The 24,173-nt window shown below is 40.8% G+C and overlaps 1 protein-coding gene across 1 annotated transcript in view; it reads left to right on the plus strand.

Annotated features, from left to right (window-relative positions):
• CERS6 (ceramide synthase 6) overlaps positions 1 to 24,173 on the plus strand; it is a 261,049-nt gene that overhangs the window by 114,555 nt on the left and 122,321 nt on the right. Inside the window, exon 4 of the mRNA XM_006135774.4 lies at positions 22,605 to 22,662. Coding sequence (XP_006135836.1) covers positions 22,605 to 22,662 — 58 coding nt within the window. The remainder of the gene's footprint in view (positions 1 to 22,604; positions 22,663 to 24,173) is intronic.

Below are 24,173 nucleotides of genomic sequence, written 5' to 3' on the forward strand. Positions count from 1 at the left end.
CACTGAGCTAACAGACTTGAAGACTGTTGATGGATAGCCTTCTAATTTATTATATAAAGCCACTCTCTGGTTTCATTTATACCTCTGTGGCTTCTTTGATTCTACTTCAGTGACAACATTAGAGTTGTGGACTGAAGACAGAATTTGACCAACTGAGCAAGGACCTGAAGAAGAGCTCTCTTTGGCTCAAAGGCTTGTTTTTCTCTGAACAGAAGTCAATAAAAGATATTACCTTACCTGCCTTGTCTGTCCAATATTAGCACATCAGACTTTTTTTTTTTTTTTTTTTTTTTTTTTGCACTTTGACTTCTCTCAACCTTGAGATCAGTGAGTTACTATTAGTAAATTCTGGGGTAAAAGTGAAAATATATACTATTTTGCTAGATTCCAAAATGAATTTGGTGTAGAATCTCTAGGTTTGGGGATTGAAAGTAATGAATCGTCGCATGTAAACAAGTTACTCACGTGGAAGATCTTCTAGAATCAGCCCTGTAAAACATGATGAAAATTTGTAGCTACAGACTATAAAATATGTTCAATATATGTTACTGCAGAAATGATATTTTGAAGTATGTAGTGCCTACTCTTCAAATCAGCTAGTCATGATCCATTACTTAAATACTTTAAAATGAATGTCTGGTGTTTCTTTGTAATTTGCTGGTGATTTGGCCTATTAAGTCTTATTCTCACACTGCCTTCAGAGTACTGCTTTTTCATGAAACATGGTATAGAAATCCCTTTTTACTGTTTCATTTGTAGTTTAAAATCTTGAGGGCTATGCACATACACATTTTCTTAAAATCAGAGGCAGAGTGACAATTATTCATCTTCATCTATTCAAGTGGGTATACATGTGGTTTTCCCTTGGTAAATCAATCCAAAGATAGAACCGATTGTGGGCATAATGTAGGGAAGAAGACAGAGTAAATGTATTCCTCCAGAATAGATAAAAAAAAAAAAAATTGAAAAATTAATACAGACAATGATGTATTAATATTTTAAGGAACAAAAAATATTGTTTTACAGATGAGCATGGAACTGGTTGTGATTGCAACAGGAATGTTATGTAATCATAAATGGGCAAAAAGATGTGCTTGCAGATGAGAGGTGTTGCTTTAATCAGTCTCTCTATAAAGATATATGGTCTACAATACAAGGAAAAGTTAGAGAACTCGTAGTCCAAAGTACTAGAAAAGCTCCTTGCAGTATACATGGAGAACAAGGTCTAGGAAAATTGAAATCTTCATAAGCTTGTGTAATTTAGAGTCATAGATGATTATTGTTGGAAGAGACCTCAGAAGGTCATCTAGCCCAACCTCTTGCTCTAGGCAGGACTACCCCGACTAAATAATTCCAACCAGCGTGCTCTCAAGCTTGGCCGTAAAAACCTCTAAGGATGGAGATTCCACCATCTCCCCAGGCAGCCCATTCCAGTGCTTCACTGTCCTCCTAGTGAAATAATTCTGCCTAAAATCGAACCTAGCGCTCTCCCACTGCAACTTGAGACCATTACTTTTTCTGTCATCTGCCACCGCTGATAGCCTAGATCCATCCCCTTTCAGGTAGTTGAAGGCAGCCATGAAATCTGATCTCATTTTTCTCTTCTGCAGACTAAATAAGTCCAGTTCTCTTAGCCTCTCCTCATAAGTCCTGTGCTCCAACCTCTTAATCATTAACATGCTGGACTCTCTCTTAAATGTGTCCACATACTTTCTGTAGTAAGGGGCTCAAAACTGGACACAATACTCTAGATGTTGCCTCACCAGTGCTGTTATAGAGGGGGATAATCACTTCTCCTCATACAATTTTTGTGCATTGAGCATCACTGAAGATAAAACTAGTACTGTCAATCAGAATAGAAAGATGACTGCATGGCAATTAAGTCTGCATTTTTTTCTAAGTATTCATCCCATGAGATTTCCAGATGCCAATGCATATTTGTATGGTGATATTTGATTAGACTAATGAATCTCTGAGACACTGTCAAAGGTTTACTTCATGTTATGATCTTGAAGTTTACAGCCAGACCAGTTATATAACCATTCAACCACCCTTGGCCATATAACATAGAACTATGAAAACACCTATTAAACTATACATCTTTTCTGGACTAGTTTTACAAACATTCTGTATTATTTATAATACTGCATTAGTTTAGACATTTAGTACTAGGGACTTTTTTCTGCACTACTAAATTTTGCCCTTAATATTTTCAGAGCTGTATGTTGAGAATGCAGATATCAAATGGTACTGGTCCCAAGTGATGCTGTAACATTAAATATTAAATATTTTTTTTAAATGGAAGCCAAGAAGAAAATCAGAAGCCAGCAAAACTTTAAACCATAAAATGTAATAGGAAGGTAATGAAGACTTTTCAATTTATACTGCCTGCTGCTTTGCACACTTTACAAGATGGCAGTCTTTCTGCAATAGGGTGGTTTCTTCAAATCACTTAAGCTGTCTAAGAATCCACCCTAGTGTATGAACCTGTTTATCATTTTCAAGAACATGCCAGTCCAAATCAGCAGAGGTACTATAGCTTTAGTGAGCTAAGAAGTGTGATGTGGAATTTTTATCAACTCTCTGTATATCTGGTAGTAGCTAAACATACTCAATATAATACAGCAAAGTATCCTAAGAGAAGCTTTGGGAATGCAGAAAGAATTGGGTGGATGGAACACTTGGCATCAGTGATGTTGTCACGTGTAATATCATACCAAACACAATCAACTTTGTTAGAAAGAACAGAGAGAGGCAAGATCTTAGGAGATGGCACATGTCCAGAGAGATACTTTCTGGATGGGTTCTGAACCTGTGAAAGAGAAATATTCATTCTCTTCCACAAAATAATTAGGTTTCTAAACACCTGCTTTTAAAGATGTGCTGTGTATAGATGTATATATGCTGTGTTTTGAAGAAGGATGTAGAGATGTTGCATACTGAAGTGTACAGAAGTACACAAATACTTTACTTCTCCAAGTAGCAATTACTGTAATTGGCACAGGGATGTTGTGGGACTGTGATTAGGAGGAGACGTTGCCTATGTGAAAACCTCTGTACTAAAATGTTGTCCATACAATGGAAAAGATTTGAGAACGTCTGCTGCCCTAAATATGCTCCCAGGGTTAATGGCATATCCTTAAACTACTTTGTTATTTTGTTGATATGTTTAGATAGGAGTCTGATTTCTTAATCAAATTGGCCAATTGATGAGAAAACTTCAGTTTGACGAATTAGCTATTTAACTTTGCTAAATAGGCTCTATTGGAACATAAACCCCACCCATATCTGAAGAACTTGTGGAAGAAGCTGCAGGCCTCAGCATGTGTCATTTCCTGTTTTGGGTAAAGAGGCCAACAACATTCCCTTTTCAGAAACCAGCCAATGGAAAGGATTTACTGACAATGGATCTCAGCTTTGATGTTCTGTTCTTTGTACCTGGGCAAATAGTCCATTACGATTAATAGAGGAACTGCTTACGTTCAGCAGGGAGAAAACAGCATGCTAGACGAGTGCTGCTGTGTGGATCGGAAAGTAGAATTGTGTGCAACATTAATTTCTGTAATACCAAACATTCCAAACTAAAAAGGTGCTAATTTTGGATCTGTAACAGCATTAAACTTTGAAAACACTCATAAGCTTATTAATTCTCTTGTTGGTGCATGCTAAAATTAGACAAATTAATGTTGTTACTCCCTAGTGTGGGAGGTGAAATATCTCCTGATTTTATTGATTAGAAAAATAACAGATGGGGTGGAGGGCTGGCCCAGTGATTAGCGATTCTAACAAACTGATCCAAAGCTCATTTAAACCAATGGCAAGATTCAGTAGGTTTTTTATTACATTTCAAGTCTTTTGTCTCCTGATTTGGCAGCAGTTTCTCAGTGCTTAATTGGAGTGAGACCCATTGGCAGTTTAGGAGTGGCAGTCACTCACCCCAGAAAGAGTCGTCATCCACCTTCCTCTTGACCAGAAAGAGGAGGGCTTTGAGGAGCTCAGGATATGGGAGTGGGTAATGTGAGAGATAAAGTGTGGGCAAATGTACAGTTGCAGTATAGGTGTGAAGAATTTATCAACTTTGCTCACTAGAAGACATAGCCTTCCCATAACTGAAATAATCTGTATTACAGTCTGTGTAATATGTATCTGTTTAGCCTCTGAAATATGCCTTTGAGTGCCTCCTGTAGGATTTTAATGAAGAGATACATTTTATAACCTCAGAAAATCGTTACAGTAACAGTCTTTTATGTAAGTCATAACCCTGCACAGTAAACAGTATGGTAATTTAAGTGTCAGAAGAACGATATCTAGGTATAATCACAGCCTAGCCCTTGTGATCTGTTGCCAAAACTTTCACTAGGGCAGAGCTTTAAAAGGCTTTTAGAGTTTCCATTACCGTTACCAAAGCTTCGCCTCTATCTGTTACAGTTTGTTAGTCTGAAACTAACCTAACTTAGCAAAACTTGTCCACACCTTCCTACTAGCTGTGAGTAAAAACTGCTGGGCTTGGAAGTACAATATTATTATTGTAACATTTCCAGTAGTGCTTGTAATGTGCAGTGCACTTTTTCAAACATAACAAGGAAGATGTGGTGAGTGCAAAAGAAGAGACCAGTGGGATTTCTAGATGCATTGTGACATGTTATTTCATGTCAAAACCCAAGATACTTCTCAAGAGCTTGTCTGTTTCACAGCAGTGATGATGTCTGAACTCTGAGAACAAAAGCGCATGTGTGTGAGAATGCAGAGCAACCTCTTTATTTTGGCTTCATGTTTATTCAGATGAAGAAAAGAATACTCAGCAGCTATAGTTATACACATATTAGGGCATTTCTGTTTGTTTTGGCATAAAAACAAGTATGCAAAACATAGGAATAAATTTCCACATATTTTAGTTGTATGATTTTGCACACTTACAATGTTTGTGCAATAATATCTAATTCAAGGTATAAACTGTGATGGGATTGAGTGTAAACAGGAGAGTTACAGCTATTAACCAAAGCTCATTCTGTTTCATAACAACTGATGTTCCATTTTCATGCTAATACAGTAATTGTTGCAGTCAGCCACCATATACTTACAGATATGGTTAGCAGAGGAAACTGAGAATTGCATTTATGGCAATAAAACACATTTCTGACAAGTGCTGTCTCCCTCCTTTGGCTATACATCAGGAGGAGAGGATGGAAGATGATAAAGTATAGGTCAGATCAGATGAGATGCAATCAAACAAAAAAGAGCCTAACCATCAGGAAATGGCAGACAGATAAATAGTGATAAAATTTAAAGTGCTTATACATAAATGCTAGAAGTCTAAATAATAAGATGTGTGAACTAGAGTGCCTTGTATTAAAGGAGAAGATTCATCTAATAGGCATCACAGAAACTTGATGGAATGAGGACAATCAATGGGACATAGTCATACCAGGGTACAAAATAGACAAGAAGGACAAAACAGGTTGTGCTGGTGGGGGAGTGGCACTATATGTAAAAGAAAATGTAGAATTGAATGAAGTAAAAATCTTAAATGAACTAAAATGGTCCATAGAATATGGATAGTAACTCCATGATCTAATAATAAGAATATAGCAGTAGGGATATATTACTGACCAGGATAGTGACAGTGACTATGAAATACTAAGAGAAATCAGAAAGGCTATTAAAATAAAAAATCCAATAATAGTGGGGGATTTCTACTGTCCCCATATTGACTGGGTACACATCACCTTAGGACGGGATGCAGAGATAAAATTTCTTGATACCTTAATTGACTGCTTCTTGGAACAGCTGGTTCTGGAACCCACCAGCGGAGAGGCAATTCTTGATTTATTCCTGAGTGGAGCACAGGATGTGGTCCAAGAGGTAAATATAACTGCACCACTTGAAAATAGTGACCATAATGTAATAAAATGTAACATCCCTGTTCTGGGAAAAACACCTCAGCAGCTCAACACTGTGACATTTAATTTCAGAAAGGGGAACTACACAAAAATGAGGAGGTTATCTAAACAGAAATTAAATGTTACAGTGCCAAAAGTAAAATCCCTGCATGCTGCATGGAAACTTTTCAAGGACACTATAATAGAGGCTCAACTTAAATGTATACTCCAAATTAAAAAACACAGTAAGAGAACCAGAAAAGTGCCACCATGGTTTAACAACCAACAGAAGCAGTGAGCGATGAAAAGTGGAAGTCAAATCCTAGTGAGGAAAATAGAAAAGAACATAAACTCTATCAAATTAAGTGTAAAAATATAATAAGAGAAGCCAAAAAGCAGTTCAAAGAACAGTTAGCCAAAAACTCAAAAAGTAATAGCAAAATGTTTAAGTACATCAGAAGCAAAAAGCCTGCTAAACAGCCAGTGGGGCCCCTAGACAATTGAGACGCTAAAGTAGCACTCAAAGACAATAAAATCATTGCAGAGAAACTAAATTAATTCTTTGCTTCGGTCTTCACAGCTGAGGATATTAAGGAGATTCCCAAACCTGAGCCATTCTTTTTAGGTGACAAATCTGAGGAATTATCCCAGATTGAGGTGTCATTAGAGGAAGTTTTGGAACAAATTGATAAATTAACAGTAACAAGTCACTGGGACCATTCACCCAAGAGTTCTGAAAGAACTGTTGACTGTAGTTTGTAACCTATCCTTTATGTAAGGGGACTGTTAGCCCCTTACTTAAAACTCTGTGGGAGTTTTTGGTTTGCCAGCTCCCAGTATCAAAAGGGGAAGAGTCCATGAGAAATTAGGGCCCTAAGACTGACAGACCCCAGAGACAATGGAAAGCGGCCAGCACTCCAGCTCGGCCTGATTGACAGGTTGGACAGGCTAGTGAGAAAAGTAAGAGGCCAGGCCCCGTCCTCCATGGGAGCTGGGATTTTCTGGGTCTCTCTGAGCAAGGAGAGAGAGCTAAGAAGAGCAAGCTGTGGGGAGAGGCAGTCCTGCAGCAAGAGAGTCAGGCACACACAGCCCAAGGAGCGCAGACCCTGTGTTGAGCTGCAGACTTGCAGTGATCAGAGAGCCAAAGGGGACAGAGAAGCAACACAAGGAGCTGGAGAATGGCAAAGCAGCACAGCCTGCCGCTGGGTGTGGTGAGCAGCTGGGGCCAGCAAAGTGCGTGGAGAAGCTCTGGGCAGGGAGACACTACCAGCCAAGAGGCCCTGCAGACCAGACTGGGAGAGGGGTCCTGCCACCTACAGCCTGAGGATGTGTGGTCACTGCCAGAGCAAGCGTGTCCAGCCTGCAGCCCCCCTGCAGCACAGCCAGGGCCTGAGAGCGAGCCATGGGACCTATAAGGAACAGACTGTGAACTGTCCTTACACTCTGCAGACTGCAGTCTGTTTGTGATGTCTCCGTGCTATAGAGCAGGACTTTCTCATTTTTTCTTATTCTTTTCTCTTTAATCAGTTGATGTTTAATAAATTGTATTTGCTTTGAACTGCATGAAATGATAACTGGGTCAAGAAAGCATGCAGTGTGCAGAGAGCACCCTGGAGTGGGGACACCCTATCCCCTGCCCAAAGTGATTACAAGGTCGGGGATTAAGCTCCAGGAAACCTGGGCCCAGCCTTGTTGGGATTTCGAGGACTCTGCTACTCAGGAGAGTGGAAGGGGAGCCCTCAAGGTCAGGGAGGCTGTTGGATAAAGGAAGTGTAAGCGGGGACTCAGATCCTTTTGTTGGGTCATTAACATAGGAAGAATGGCCCTTCTTATGTTAAGTAACAAGACTGGAGACCGCCACTAAAGGGAAAATGACCATAGGCACTGAAAAATTGCAATATCATAGGGTATGTCTACACTACAGCACTAATTCAAACTATATTAGTTCGAATTAGTTAATTTGAACTAAGCTAATTCGAACTAACGGATCCAGACTAAAAAACTAGTTTGAATTAGCGTTCTGCTAATTCGAACTAGCATGTCCACATTAAGTGGACCCTGAACCGGGGTTAAGGATGGCCGGAAGCAGTGCTGGCAGGGCATCAAATGAGGACTTAGAGCATGGAGCTGCTGCCTCAGGCTAGCCGAGGGCTGTGCTTAAAGGGACCCGACCCCCACCCGGACAGACAGTTCTCAGGGGTGCCCCGCTTGCAAAGCAGTCCTGGCTTGGAGTGCCCTGAGTGCCCACACTGGGCACATCACAGCACTCGGCCATCAGACCGGCTGCACTTGCCGCAGGATGCCATCTGGGGAGAGGGGACAATTGGGGGGCTGCAGGAAAGCTTCTACCCCCAGAAGCCTGCAGAGCCAGCCCAGTCCTCCCCATCAGGGGCTCGTACCCCATTCCTCCCTCACCTCCTTCCACTTACCCTTCCCTAGCCCCCCTTCCTGATGTACAAAATAAAGAAAACGTGTGTTCAAAAACAGAATCTCTCTTTATTGACCAAAACTCGGGGAGACTGGGAAAAGGAGGTGGGAGAGGGGAAGAGAGAGAGTGGGAGAGGGGAGGGCAACTAAAATGATCAGAGGTTTGGAACAGATACCATGTGAAGAGAGGCTAAAGAGACTGGGACTTTTCAGTTTAGAAAAGAGGAGACTGAGGGGGGGATAGGATAGAGGTCTATAAAAGCATGAGTGGGATGGAGAGGGTGCATCAAGAAAAGTTCTTCATTAGTTCCCATAATAGAAGGACTAGGGGACACCAAAGGAAAGGAATGGGTAGCAGGCTTCAAACTAGTAACAGAAAGTTGTTCTTCACAAAGCAAAGAGTCAACCTGTGGAACTCCTTGCTGCAGGAGGCTGTGAAGGCTAGAACTAGAACAGAGTTTAAAGAGAAGTGAGATAAAGTGATGGAGGTTGGGTCCATGGAGTGGTAATAGCCAGGGGGTAGGAGTGGTGTCCCTGCCCAAAGTTTGTGGAAGGCTGGAGAGGGATAGCACAAGACAAATGGCTTGGTCACTGTCTTCGGTCCATCCACCCTAGGGTTGGCCGCTGTCAGCAGACAGACTACTGGGCTAGATGGACCTTTGGTCTGACCCAGTATGGCCATTGTAAGCTCAGGGCTCAGGGTCGGGGGTCTCAGTGGACCACCTTGATTTTCATGCACACCTGCTCCTGGGTGGCCAGGCTGGCAGCTCTCCTGCCCTAGATGGCCACTTTCCTGTGCCTAGTGCGGAGGTCATGGACGAGGTCCACGATGTCCGCACTAGACCAGGCGGGTGCCCGCCTCTTGAGTTCCCGGGCAAGCTCCCAGGAGCCGCCAGCCTGGTCCCGGGAAGAGGGGGAGGGCTGGGGGGCATCGGGTGGCTGGCTCGAGCCGTGCCAGGTGCAGGGTCTGCTAGCTGGGTGCTGGCAGGCTTGCACCTGGCACGGGCATCGTAGCCAGCCCGTGACCCTTTAAGGGGTCCGGGGCCGGGAGGGGGGCAATAGTGTTTCCCTGGTGTTGGCCAGAGTGGCCACCAGGGAAAGCTGGGGAGGGCTAGCCTCCCACTAGTTCGAATTAAGGGGCTACACACCCCTTAATTCGAACTAGTAAGTTCGAACTAGGCTTAGTCCTCGTAGAATGAGGTTTACCTAGTTCGAACTAAGCACTCCGCTAGTTCGAATTAAGTTCGAACTAGCGGAGCGCTAGTGTAGCGCCTATCAAAGTTAATTCGAACTAACGGACGTTAGTTCGAATTAACTTTGTAGTGTAGACGTACCCATAGATAGAAGGAAAAAATAGAACTATGTGTACATAGTGTTAGCACAGTGATACTTAATCAACCGTAAAACCGAATAAGTAACAAAATGTCATATCCATATATTAGGCCAAATTCTGCACTGAGTACACCAAAAGCCATTGGTTTTGCACAGGTCATATCAGGATAGAAACTGGGATACTATGTTTAAAACTGCATTAACATTAAGAGCCTAAATTCAGTACTGATAAAATGTATTTCAATATAAAAAAATAAAATGTAAAGAACAACGGAAACAGAAAGAGCAGATTGCTAATCTCCAGCTCCCAGTATCTGCCAATCACATTAACAAGAATTCTTATGGACTCTGGCACATTTAATACAAAGCTCAGCCACCAGAAGGCTCCTTCTAGAAAGGAGCCCAACACTAAATGAGCTCTGCAAGGCGAGCTAACCTAACATTTGGGAACCAAGGTATTTTTGAAACAATGTAACAGATAAAACCATTGGACTCTGTCACATAATATTCCATATGCTTTATGAAAATGTTTGATATGGATTTGACATGAGAAATGCTTTATGCAAGATAGCTCATGTAAGATATCATTGGAAAAGTTATGATTTATGCAACATGATTATCCCGTTTTGTGCATGTATCATTGTTGTAGATGAATTTAGCAATATTGACCTATGTATCTGTATTTCGTATTTGCTGCTTGGGTCACTCCCACTTCTGACACTTCAGGGATTACAACGGAAAAACCAGACAGGGCCTTACAACTAGTTTGGCCTTCCTGTGGCTGGTCCATAATGCTACTGACTTATGATCACCTGGTACTAACTAATTCTTTGGTCTGATGAATGGAGAGTGGGGGAAATCAAAGGTTTCCCACGTTACGGAAATTCTGTATAAGGCAGAGAAGGGAAACAATGATTGTCTTCAGCTGATCTTACCTCTGCCTTCCCCTTTGGCCTGTGAAGAACTATCTGAAATAATGTCTAGGGTGAGAAATTATTAATTGTAATCAGCTTTTTATTTTTAAGTGAAGCTAGCTTAGATTGTATGCTTTGTATTATTTTCTTAGAGATCTGCTTTGTTCTGTTTGCTACTTCTTTAACCATTTTAAATATACCTAATTTCGTCATTTGGAGCTGTCTACACAGCATCAAATTTGGAAATAAAGCACTATTCCAAAACGTCCCTTACTCCTTGTAGAATGAAGTTTACAGGAACATTGGAACAGCGAGCCCGGAATAACAGGCTTGCTGTGAAGATTCAGGATAGCTATTTTGGGATACTCTGGTATTCCAAAATAGCTTTGCAGTATAGATGTACCCTAAGTCTTCCCAGAGCTGGTCTTAGTATCTGTATTTTCTGCAGCTGGGTGCAGCCTTTCCTGTAAGCTTTGCTACAGGAGGCCTTAGTGCTGGCTCAGCAAGAGAGGGCTAAGGGGCCCCAGGCTGGCAGAAGAGGCTCTCTCAGTGGCATCTCTGAGTCTCAGTTGGCATCCCAGAGACACAGTCCATCACAGATGTTGCTGAGTGGCTGAGCAGCTTTGATTGTATTGTTTAAGAAACCAGTTTGTACTAGCTGGTGAAGTAGTGCAGTACTAATGGCCCTGATTCAAAGTGTGTTTCAGGACACGCCTACATTTAAGTATTTTGTTAAACTGGGGAATAAGTAAGTATTACAAGGTGACTTGCAAAGGTGTTTTCTCTTTCTCTCTCTCTCTCTTTCCCTCTATTTTTCTTACTGATTTGTATCTTTCTGGAATATCTTTAAAATATCATTACTAGTATAAAATTAGAAGGTTTGAGAGGTTGGAATATCTATTTTGGCAAATATTTGCTTCTCATAAAAAAATAAATCATGCTGAACAAAAGCAGTCAAGTCTTTCACTGCATTCCTGAGGAGTATTTTGGCAGTATGTTCTTAAAATGAATACTCTAGTGATTACTCAACATGGGCATGCGACCTGCGGCCCATTTGTTTGCAGTTTGGGTTTACACAGGGCTCAACACATAGCCCATGGGTGGGATCCTTTGAACATGTCCTCCACTGGGAACATGCTCCACAATGGCGAGGCATCTCCCAGGCAGGGTGAGCAGTGAAAAATGCAAGCAGACGGGGGCAGGCTGGAACAGACAGGTACAGTGTGTTGGCATTTCTAGCCCCCAGGGAGGAGGTGCCAGTAACGCCGGGGCATAGTGAGAAATGCTTTGTATTCATGCCCATCAGTGTGAAATAAGCTGTTTGCATATATTTGCATATATATTTGCGTGTATATGCTACCACACTTAAGTTGTGGCCCTCGGCATGTGCTGTGAGTATCATTGTGGCCCCCGGGGCTTCCAAAGTTGAGTAGCCCTGCTCTAGTCTCCTAATTTTGAGAAAACATTGGATGATGTAAGTGGATAGACATTCACCTATGTACATCAGTTTCCCATATGAAGTACTGAATTAATCAAGTAAGAGCAGTGATTGTAGTAAGTCAGGTAATAAAGAGGTCTTGTAAAAAGTTATGAATTTATTGAATGCGTTTGGAGTACCAAACTTTGCTCAGCTGAAGACCAAATTGCAAAATATTCCAAGACTGGAGGCTATGCATAATTGACATGAACTGGAGCAGATTGCAGCTGCCCTTCTTTTTTAATTAGTTATTAATGCATAGAAACTACAGTTACCAGAGTTGGGAGTACTCTAGAGTAGCCATCCAGGCATCCACCCTCTTGGAGAAGTTTGTGAGTGACTGTCCTGATTGCTGCCTTAAGAGCTGCTTTCAGGACTGACATCAAGGTAGGTAATACTTTGCTGAAAACAGAAGGTAGGGGCATCGATAAGTAGGGAAACAATAAATAGGTGACATCCTCGTCGCAGGGTCTATCTGAGAGCTCCAGAATTGAGCTAAGCAGCATGGACCCAAGTAGGCTGAAGATTCTCTAGCTCTCTAGGTAACATGAGTGGAGAGGAAAGAAGAGTCTTCTTCCAAATCTTGCTTATCCCAAGAAGGTTTGATCCACATTCACAACCCTCTTGCTGCCTGCCTTATCTCTCACTCACATCTCTTCATCCTAGCGCTGAAGTAATAGCCATGCTTTCCTCATTCCCAGCTGATGGAAAATAGGCATTTAAGAGTATATTTAACAGTAGCTAGACTGGAACAGCATAAGGAGCTCTTTTTTTCACTTTCCATGGATTGGGTTCTCACCTTCTGCTACACCAGCTCTAATCACTTTTTGTCTCTGTACATGATCACATATGGGTCTTACACATCATTTATTGCAGCACTAACTGCAGTCTTGTTTCAGGGTATGTTTGGGAGATGAGTATGTAGGAAGAGACTTCTTGTCCCTGTGGACTATCCCATCCTAATAAATACATATATGTATGTATTTGATACATTTTCTATAATAATTTAACCTAGATACAAACATATTAAGACTGATATTCTTCATTATATCTATTTAAACAGACCCTGCCACAGTTTTGGACATTGCTATGAAATTCTATAAAGATTTTAAGTTGAATTTTTCCACAGCTGTCTAAGTCAATTGGTATTAAAATATATGGGAGTTGGGTATCCAAACCTCTTAGGCAGCTGTGAAAATATTACCCTGTAAAATCTTTTGAATAATCTTGGTACAACATAGCAGATAATTTATTCACATCAGTATTTCTGGAGTGTGAGATAAATGTTTAAGAAAAATAATAACTCTAATGCTATGCTTCCATCATCTGCAGCAGATTGTTGTGTAGGCAAATACCACTACAAGGCAAACATATTAACATACACAGCGATAGAAGCAACACTACAGTAAAATGACAAGCAGTTAGTCCTATTGTTGCCTGCCATGCTGTGCTGAATCTGAAAGATGAAGCAATTACAATTATGTGGTTGAATGGGTTGGGATTTTTTTTTTATTTTATGTTTGCAGATCTTCGTTTGGGAGCCCAAGCTGATGGCCACTAAGTTATATATTTAAAATGCATAACTGCAACTGCATTGTATTTCCTCTGAATCCTTTTCATTTTTCACCTAAAATTAGCAGCAGACAGCTTTTGATGTGAACTGTAAACATCTTAACATAATGCCATTCAGCTGAAGTACAACAGGAAAGACTGTTATATAAGGAAATTAAGGAAAGTGTGTCAGTTATTTTCATGAGGGAGGCCACTGCACTCTATCTGCAGCAATTGCATTTCAAATGCCATTGCAAAATAGAGAACTACCATAGACTGCAGGCTTGAGTTTGACTGTTATTGTAGTTATAACTGTGTAAATGTCAGTGGTGTCTGATAAGCCATAGAATGAGAGATGGCTCCTGCCCTGAAGAGCTTGCATTGTAACACAAGGAAACACCAATGTAAGCCTATGATCTGACTATAAGGCTATGTCTACACTGCGAGTTTTTTCATCAGAAAATATGCTAATGAGGGACTCATTAACACAAGTCGCGATGTCAGCATATTTTCTGCTGTTTCTTGTGCAAAAAGAAACTGCAGAAAATACGCTAACATCACGACTTATGCTAATGAGTCCTTCATTAGCATATTTTCTGCCCAGAAAAAGTCAGTGTAGACAAAGCCTCAGTGTTGTAGCTTTGAGGGTGCCCGGGCTGTTTTACAGACCATTGGATACTGTCTCTATCCTGAGGAACTTGCTATTTAGGCTAAATCAGCAATGATCTGAGATGATGTCTTAGAAAGAGTTGAGGTTGGAGGGAGGCATACATGACATAAGGTTATGTGCTTTTTTGTCTTCACATTGCATCCCACTCTATCATTTTTCGTAGTTATCCATTTGTTCTGAAACTGGTGGAGGGACAGGAGCTATTGTGAGGAGGTAGAAGCAGTCGGTTATAAGGAGGGGTTTGATATTGGAACTTGTTCCGAGCTTTGGGAACAGCATGATAATGTGTGAATGTGGGAGTAAAAGATGGAGGGGAACAATGAGGAGAGAGAAAATTGGGAGGAGGAAGAGAGGAAGTAGAGAAAATGAGAACACAAGTGTAAGGCGCAAATATGTGAAAGCTACTAGTGAATGTGTCAAAATCCAGAGAGGATAAGAGTGTTACAGCCCCAGCTAAAGAGCCTTGGGTCTTTCACACAGCCTGCAGCAGCTAGCTGTGCAGGTCCTTGATCACCCCCAAGTGTGTCAGCTAAGGTGGTAGTCATCACATAAGTGGGGGCTTGTCCAGGATTCAAACAGCTGTGGGCCTCCAAGAATGAGGATCTGCCTCATTTAAGGAGGAGTATGTAAGCCATCAGTGAGTATGTTATAAGCCCCTCTCTGTGCCTAGTACACAAAGAATATGAGTTGTTACAGACCCCAGCTTCAGAGGCATGTGATGGAGAAGGCTACTGAGATTATGTACAGTCTTGAAGGTGAGCTGAGATGTGGCTGATATTAAATCAAGAGGATAAACTCTCAGTAGTCAACATATGTGGTAGCCAGTAAAGTAGACTAATTTCACGTTTTACTCTGGTATAAATCAGGACTGATACCGCCATGAACCCTGTGCCTGGGAGAAGAAAATTAGACTTGGTTGTGAACTCTCGCCCCCACTGAATTCAATGGGAGTTTTACCATTGACTTCAGTGAGGTCAGGATTTAACCCAATATTTACACAAGGCAAAGAGCAAGCCAGATGATAGACTTCCAAATTATTTATAAAGGGTTTATAAACAATCAGGTGTTATAAACATATTACAGACATGAGTAACGTATTTTGGATGGTTATGAGCACGTCAATATAGAGTTTTATGGATGGTTATATGCAGCCTGTTGACCTGCTTGATTCTAAAAGCTAACTATTTATTAAAACACTTAATCATTTAAACCTTTACATGTTCGAGCAAAGCCAGCTTGAGTTCTGATTTACAGAGACACTGACTGCAGGGCTTGGTGCTATCTGTGTATTGTCTATGTTTGACACCACCAAACAGTCAGAAAGGAAGAACTTAAACATGGGGCTTGCTTTTTTACCATATAACAGAACCAAGAAAATTCATTTCTTCTGTATTCAATGTCTTGCCAAGTGGTTTTGATGCATCTGCAGTCTATACAACATGTAACTGAAAAGTGCCTGTGGCAGGCAAAATGTATAATGAATTGCAAACAGAGCTGAGCCAAGTCATTTCCATCTCCAAACATATCTTCCTTGGAGAAATGATTCAGGTTCCCTTGTTCTGCTTGTCACACCCCTGTCTCTTTCTCCTGCACTACAGATCTTTACTGTGTTCCCAGAAATTATTGAATCCATGATGGAATTGGCGACCCATTTAGAGCAAACTAACTTTTTCAAATTAACTACAAGAACATCCATAATCATACTTCAGTCTGGCTTTATTATGGATTGTGACGATGGTAACATGGACTACCATCATTAAGGGTCATAGCACAGTGTGAGAGAATATTTCATGGCCTTGTTACTCTCCTTTCCACATGATAGGATGGCCTGGGGACGGAGGGGGTGGGAAGGAGGGCGTTGTACAGGCTGGCTCACATTACTTTCTCTCTTGAGAAAGTTAAGAAACCAGGCACAGAACTGAATCATAATTCAATCCCAGGTCTGTACTTGTGGCTACACAGTTACATGCAGCTTCATACTAGTTACATACTAGCTCAGGGCTAGTGGTAAATCCACAATTTAGCTGCTGATGGGTCTGTCATCTTACAAACTGATCATGTCTGTTCCAGTTCTCAGATTATTTGTAGGAAAAGTGTTAATATCAGTTTGGTGTCCGTGTATTTCTTCAGGCTGTAATGGTTCATAAATCTCACTTTAAACCATCCCATAAATTAAATTGCATAAATTAAATTGAATGCAGATTTTAGGGAACTTAGTATACATTAATAATACTTAACACACCTCTAATAGTAATTATTAGTCCTATTTAGATTTAATAAGACATATCAATTAAATACCATCTGATTAGTAAGGTCATTGATGTTTGCAGACCGTGTAATAGACCATGTAGCAGTTAAGCTTCATTGAATACTGCATGTTAATTGTTAGTCAATTGATTAAGTAGCTAAACCACTTACATTTTTTCTAGAGCTAAATGGATTCAGGGCTACAGTATTAACATTGCTATTATTAATTATAGAGGTCATATGACTGTGTCTACCCTGACAGTGGTCTCAGGTGTTTCAACTAACAGTAAACAATCAGGTGGTGTGGGAGAATCTATGGACTTTATGTAGGAGACCAGGATTTCATTCTTGGTGTGAAAGCAGGCAAGATTTCATTTGAAGCCATTAGGAAAAGAAGCTGCCTGACATGGAGCATCAGAAAACCTTTTGCGGTGCTATTTCACATGTTCGGAGAGCAAGCTTAAGATGTTCTACTGCTAGAGCTGAGTAATTTATTGCAAAAGTTGATTGATACAGATTCTGTCATTCTTCAACATAATTTTTCTTTATACCAACCTGTCCAACCCTATAGATTGTTGACTAACTCATTGTGGATAGACTTCATCATGAATTCTGGCTCCCAGCTTTGTGTAATAAGAATATAAGAGAGGTCCTAGTGCCACTAAAGTCAGTGGAAGTTTTGTTCTGTCTTCCATTAAAATTCAGGATAATTCAATGTTCTCTCTTCAAAATAATGGTCCCCATGCAAAATGAGGTGCATATTCACAACTGAAAGTCAGTGTTCCTGGATTTCTACATCTCAAGTTGAGAGCTTTCTTTCTCTGCGGTGGGCTTCTTAAAGTGGACAGTTATCACTGAAAGGCAGTTATTGTAACTTCTCATATTTTCTATGAGTGTGACAGAAGGTTGGGCAGGGGAGGAAGGGGAAGAACCTCAGCAGTAATATTTTCCTTAGAGGAAAGCATCATAGTTCTGAATTATTCCCATTGGTTGATTTGCATTGGCACAGTCCTGCAAACTCCTGCACATGAATTGCATGGCTACGTAGTTATGGAAAAGGGCTTGTTATCCTAGGACCTGGCTCATAAGGAAACTCTCTTACATTCCTTCAACTTGCTATTTCCTACCTGCTGCACATAATTAGAAGACTTTCTCATACCAGAGGTAATATTCTTTACTTGAATACTAGGCTTTACAACAGTTCCTGAGTAGCCTGGCAACATGAAAGATACTGGTATGTTGCAGGTACTATGGAGTTCTTGAAAGGACCAATATTTGTGTAATACCAATTAAGCAATTTCATTTTTGTAGCTGCCTGTCTTACAGATGAACAAGAGGCTGCTTCTGTTCACAATTTGAATCTCACTGGCATTTTTACACACACTATCTGCCCAATTTGTCCTTTATGATATTTTTGTGAACAAGATCTGACATTTCCTTTTAGTTGCTTGTATACTGACTGGTAGCCTGACCTCCCCTTATGTGCCTTCCAATCTGCCCCAAAAATCCACAAATATGCTTCAGGGGCAATTAACAGCAATCAAGCAATTTTACTGAGCAAACATTTTACTGGAGCAATAAAACAGCTCTAATATCAACTAGTGAAAGTTAGTATCACTTGTTAATGAAACTCAGGATGTTTTTAATTTAAATTAAAAGACAGGGTTTATTTAAATTCTATTTAATATTAAATTGCCATCCCATATCAAGGCCTAAACTTATTATAAGATATTAATAATTTAAATTACACAAAAATGCTAAATACCACATATTTACTGCCAAGTTTTTAAAAAGTCAAATCTCTGAACAACTGGAAGTCACTGACTAAGCAACCAGAACCTGTTTGCTAAAAATAAAACAAAACATCTTGAGGAAATTAGCTTCTTCTGAAGGTATAGAAAGATTATTAGGTTCATTTCAGCTCTTTCAATTCATTGGCTAGTTCATTCAAAGTTAAGAAATCAATTGGGGCTGACAAAACAGGAAAGCTTGGTTTCCTTTTCTAAACTTGAATAAAAATTGTGACCGGATAAGATCCACTAATTCTAAAATCTTGAAGGACATGCTGACCAGAAATGATCAATTCAGTTCATTATCTACATAAAATGCTTCATTTTAATAAATCAGTTTAAAATTTAAACACAAGTTTTGATAAATTTTTTGTAAAGCTTTTCCCCCCCTTATATATCTGTATCTATTAGGGTAGTTTTATTTAACAAAAATAAATCAATTGTGTTCATTTTTTAATTTAATGTGAATTCCCTTCCAAATAGCGCTTGATATAAAATACAAGTAAAATTTAATCATTTAGTAAATTTGCCATGTGATAAGTTAGTAAAAAATGTAAAATTAATAATCTGAATAAATGTAACTTAAATTAGATAACTTCCCGGTTAGCAAAAAGAAGGACAAACCCCAAATAAATTATCCAAGCCAAGGCTTCAAGCCTCAAATCAAGCCTTAAAAACCTCTAAAGATAGAGATTCCACCACCTCCCTAGATAATGTTCTCACAAAGACAGGAAAATATACATTATACATTATGACTAAAATCCAGTGATTTAAATCACTTGGATTTAAATCCATCCATCTTGAGCCCAAATTATTTGTCACAAGGTGGTCCTGCAGCAAGCTGAGATATGAGTGTACCTATCTCCGTTCTCCTCCTTTAGAGTCCCCAATAACATCACAACAATTCTCCTATCTATCTATACCTATCTATACCTTCCCCGGTGTTTGGTTTCTTATGAAAACATAATTCAAAATACTCTATAACAGAAGCCCCTCCAAAATACTCCATTCTAGTACCCAGTTTATACCGTCCTTAAAATTCCATATCCTGTGTAGTCCATCAAAAGAGCACATACCACAAACTGGGCTCTTCTTTGATCCTCTCTTGTATGTTTACCAGAAAACCCACTCCAGTCCTTTTAGTGAGACTGCAATCCCACACTTCCCCATGGGGCCACCCTGACTCTCAGCCCTTTCCTGCCTACTGTCTCTCTCTCTCTCTCTCTCTCTCCCTCTCTCTGCCTTTCTCTGCCATTTGGCTCTCCTGGTTTTTTAGTTTGCTGCTAAAACTCTTTGCTGCTTTCCTGCATTGAGCCTTCCCCCAGGAACCAGCCACTGCTTCCTTCCAGGACCTCCTGCAGTTTGCTGCCCTTTCTGTGAACCAAGTAGTTCTCCTCTGCCCTTTTCCAGACTGACTCTCTATGTTGTTGGGCTATACCACGTATATGGTCCAGATGCCCTCTCTTAAAACCCAGTTAGAAGTGTGTGGCTTCTTTCCTTATTAATGGCCAATGTCACCTTATGACACTATACCTGCAGTGAGCACCCTAACTGAAAAGCCCCTGGTGTTTACCTCCCCTGTGTGTTGCTACACTGCCTCTTTCAGGGATCCAGGAATTTCCTCCAGAAGATACATTATGTTAGGCCTTGACCAGATCTCCACCCACTTCCCAGTGACTTGTATTTTCTGAATCAGGCCCTGTTTTCAGGCTTGATTTGGCTCCTGTCTTCCTGGCAGATGGTGTCTGATTCAGGCTGATTCACTCTGACTTCTTTGGGTAGTCTGGCACCCAGTGGTGCAGATAGGGTTGCCAGGTGTCCAGTATTCTACTGGACTGTCTGGTTTTTGTGCCTTCTGTCCGGTAAAAATTTCAGAAAATACCGGACATGTGCAATGTCCAGTATTTTTTGTTTTTCTGGCTGGGTGCTGGATGGAAGCCTAGGAGGGGTAGGAAGAGTGGCTGGAAGGCAGGGCTGCGATCGGCGCTGGAGCCTGTGGTAGCATGCAAAAGCCTGGTGAGGGCGTGGGGAGTGGCTGGGAATCCACTCCCCCCACCTGGCTTCTGCATGCAACCCTAAGCTTCCAGCACCGATCGCGGCCCCGTCTCCCAGCTGGGAGCTTGTGATTGTGTGTAGAAGCCGGGCGGGGGGAGTGGCTGGGAGGCGGGGTACAATCGGTGCTGGGAGCCCTCAGCTGATTGTGTCTAAGGAGAAGTCATGCCTTGGGGAGGAGGAGAAGTCTTGTCCCTGCTCCTGAGTGCTGTTCAAGTTTGTTGTGGCACCGTAGTCCAGGAGAGAAGCCCGCAGGTGCTTTGTAGTTGCGTTTAGGCACCTTCCATGGGCTCTCAGCCAAAACTGACTGGGGTGAAATTTCTGCTTCTTCTCACTGGGACACCCAAAGACCTGGCTATGGGGGAGTCACCTTCTTATCCATGGTTGCCCCCCCCCCCAACCCTGCCATTGTGTTGCCCCGGGGTCTGCCTCTCTCTGCTTTAGGTAGCAGGCTCTGCTGCCTCCCCCTCTGTTCCCAGCTTGGTGGCTCTTGGTAGTAGCCACGCAGGATGTGTGGTTTTTTTGTGCGACAAATTTTTAGCCTGTGTGTTCGGTATTTTGGGGGGAGACCATCTGGCAACCCTAGGTGAAGATGGGACTTTGGTTTGCCTTTTTGTTGCATCTTAGACTTGCTCTAAACTACCAGCTTATGTTGGCGTAACTATATTGTTCAGGGGGGTGGAAAATCCACCTGAGCAACACAGTTATTCCATCCTAAAACCCTGAGTAGACTGCACTGTGTTAATGGAAAAACAGTTTCTTGCCATTTTAACCAGAAAGGACACTCTCTCAATGACTTAACCACCTGCATTCTGCTACAAAGACCTTTTACATCTGCACTTGAAAGGGAATCCTCTGAACTGTCATTCATGTTAAAATTCGACACTCTCCAAAGAGGATTGAACAAACACTTGAACTATCTTACACATTATCAAGATAGCTTTCCCAATTATCACCTCTAACACCATTAACTCACAAACATCCCACTCTCCCCACCTCTAATATCGTCAATTCACAGACACTTACCTTCCTTCCTTCCTTCCCCCCCTCCCTGCATCCCCCTCCTGTTCTGAAATGTGATTTGTCCTTTTCATATGTGTTCATTTTTTTAATTGTATCCTTTGGTATATATGGTTGTGACTATTTTCTTCCACTATTTGATCTGAGGAAGTGGGTCTGGCCCACAAAAGCTCATCATCTAATAAACCATCTTGTTAGTCTTTAAAGTGCTACATTGTCCTACATTTTGCTTCAGCTACCCCAGACTAACACGGCTACATTTCTATCACTGTGTTAATGGGTGGGCTTTGCCTGTTGACATAGTTACTTCCTCTTGGGGAGGTGGAGTATGTATGCTGATGGGAGAAGCTCTGCCATTGACATATGTAGCATCTTCACAAAGCACTACACTGCACTGGTGCAGTCCTCAACTCCAGGCTCAATCTGTGCTTTCCCTGTCGTTCCCTAAGGATAGATAGACTTACTGTGTCAAAGGTATTGCAGAGTGAGAAAGTTTGGAACATTTTTCAGTTATAAACTTTTGGGGTGGATTGGCAGGTATGCTTATCGGCTGTTCACCTGAGACCTCTAGGGACAAATCATCGCCCACTCCAAGGACTAGTAGTTAGAGTCCATTACAGAGCTCCCAGCTCACTTGGCTGATGCTCTTCCCTACAGCAGGGAACACTGTAATAATCTAACTTAACAAATGTTTTCATTGCTGAAAGCATAGAACACTCTCTTGTTAGTGCTGAGATATGAGAAGGGCAGGTAGTTGAAAAGCACTGACAACGAGGAGAGTTTTATATTAAGTTTTGTATTAAGTTTAAAAGTAAAGTTCTTTGAACATAAGGAAGACAGTTAGAATTTGGTGCTCTACCAGTTGCTTTGTAGCCAAAGACCCAATCTTGCAATCATCACTCAGGCAAAACTTCCTTCAGCATAGGCCAAAGGAAGCAAATATGTCCTAAAGAACTTAATTGCATAAAAAGAGACAGAATACTAGGGCTCAGATTCAGGAAATCACTTAAACATGTACTTAACTGTGAGCAAGTGCTTGACAGCCATTCATTTCAGCAAGATTTAAGCACATCTCCGCAAGAACTTTGCTTCTAGTCACTAGGGACTTGACAGCAATCTTCTGAATGAAAAGAATGGTTTGATTGGCCAATATACATTAATCTTATGGTGCAATAGGAGATTAGATGTTGTGCTACAAAATATGTAAACTTAGTATCATAGTGTCAATCTGTTTACTTTTTTCAGGTGGAGATTTACATTTTATCTTTATATATTTACCTATGGGGTCCGGTTCCTGAAAAAGGTAGGAACTCTCATTATTGTATTGTGCTTTTATAACTGGCTACAAATCTGTTTAATATTATATCTATGTATATAGCAGTGGTTTAAAAAATCATCAGGCACCACCACTAAAATATGCTTTATGTATGAATTACAAAATAAATTGCAATTGGTACTTTGCAGAGAACCCTTAAGGATTCTATTTTTGAAACCAAAAAGAAAAGAGCTTTTGAAAAAAAAAAATATGCCAAAGAATTTGGAGTAACAACATCCCAAGTTTCCCAATAGGTGTTAGGCTGATCATGGTACTTACTAAGGAATGATTATATTTAGATTGTCCCCGTGCTGGACCCTCATCTGTGGAAATAACCTATATAGGAGAGAGGAATCTCCAGGAAGTTTCATATAGATTCTTTGCTCAGAAAGAAATGGTTGCTCCCAACTCCACTTCACAGGGGAGTCTGCTCTCTTAACTCTGTTTTATTGGAAGTCTTGTGATATTTTGTATGCTTTCTTAAAGTCCCAGATGCTGGAATGGTGAGACTGCATGAAAATCTCAGCTTTCATTTCAAAGTACAGTTCTAATCTTCATGGTTTGGAGAAAAGCTTGTAAACATGATTTAAGTGTGTAGTAAAAGCTTAGAAGCCAAAAGGCAAATGAAAAGATCTTTCTGTCTTTTTTTCCTCTCTGAAGTCATGCTTCTTAAACAAATCTCTATGATTTTTGAGGTCTGCCTCACAAGGTTGGAATGCTTGAGGCTGGCAGCACAGCCAATGTAATGTGCACACCGCAAAAGATGTGTGCCAAGCATGGTGAGAACATGACCGTTTCCTCAGCCATTTGTCCAAAGCCAACATTAATAGGAATATATGCAACATGTCCAACAAGGAGGCACTGTGGAGGCAAAAAGTTTCTGGTTAATGGCCCAACATTTCATTTCCCCATCCTCTTCCATGGCTGTGGCATCAAAAGCCAAAATGGCTGATAATTAATGTTGTCATAATGAATAATTCAAGGGAATGTTCCATAACTGGTTTCTATTGTCTTAGTAGCATATGGTTGATATAGTTCTTCAGAGGGCTGAACTTTGCTGTTTGAGTTGTTCTTTTACTGTAGTAAGAGTGCGATGCTGGGGAATGAGAAGGGAACCCTGTTTCTATCCCTAGCTCTACTACTGGCAAGTTTCTGGAGCTCACAAGATAATTCTCTGCATGGAACATAATAGTAGTATGTGAAGCAACATTTCAGAGCCAATACAATAATATTGTGAAGCAGGGTGGATTGATTTTTAAATCAAATTACTATACAACACTGATTATTTTAAAATCATAATTTAAACCAGCAAGCAGGAAACTTTGATTTAAATAATTGATTTTAATCTTGTTTTGCATTTGTCCTGTTCAGTTATTTGCCTAAAGAAAGGTTTATTCTCATTGGCTGGGAAAATCACAATATGTTGGTTTGCAACTAACTAAAGCCTAAATTTGGTACGTCTTTTTGCTAACCAGGAGGATTCACTCTCTATATATGCA

This window comes from Pelodiscus sinensis, chromosome 7 (assembly GCF_049634645.1).
Source record: "Pelodiscus sinensis isolate JC-2024 chromosome 7, ASM4963464v1, whole genome shotgun sequence".
In the NCBI taxonomy this organism is placed as follows: domain Eukaryota; kingdom Metazoa; phylum Chordata; order Testudines; family Trionychidae; genus Pelodiscus; species Pelodiscus sinensis.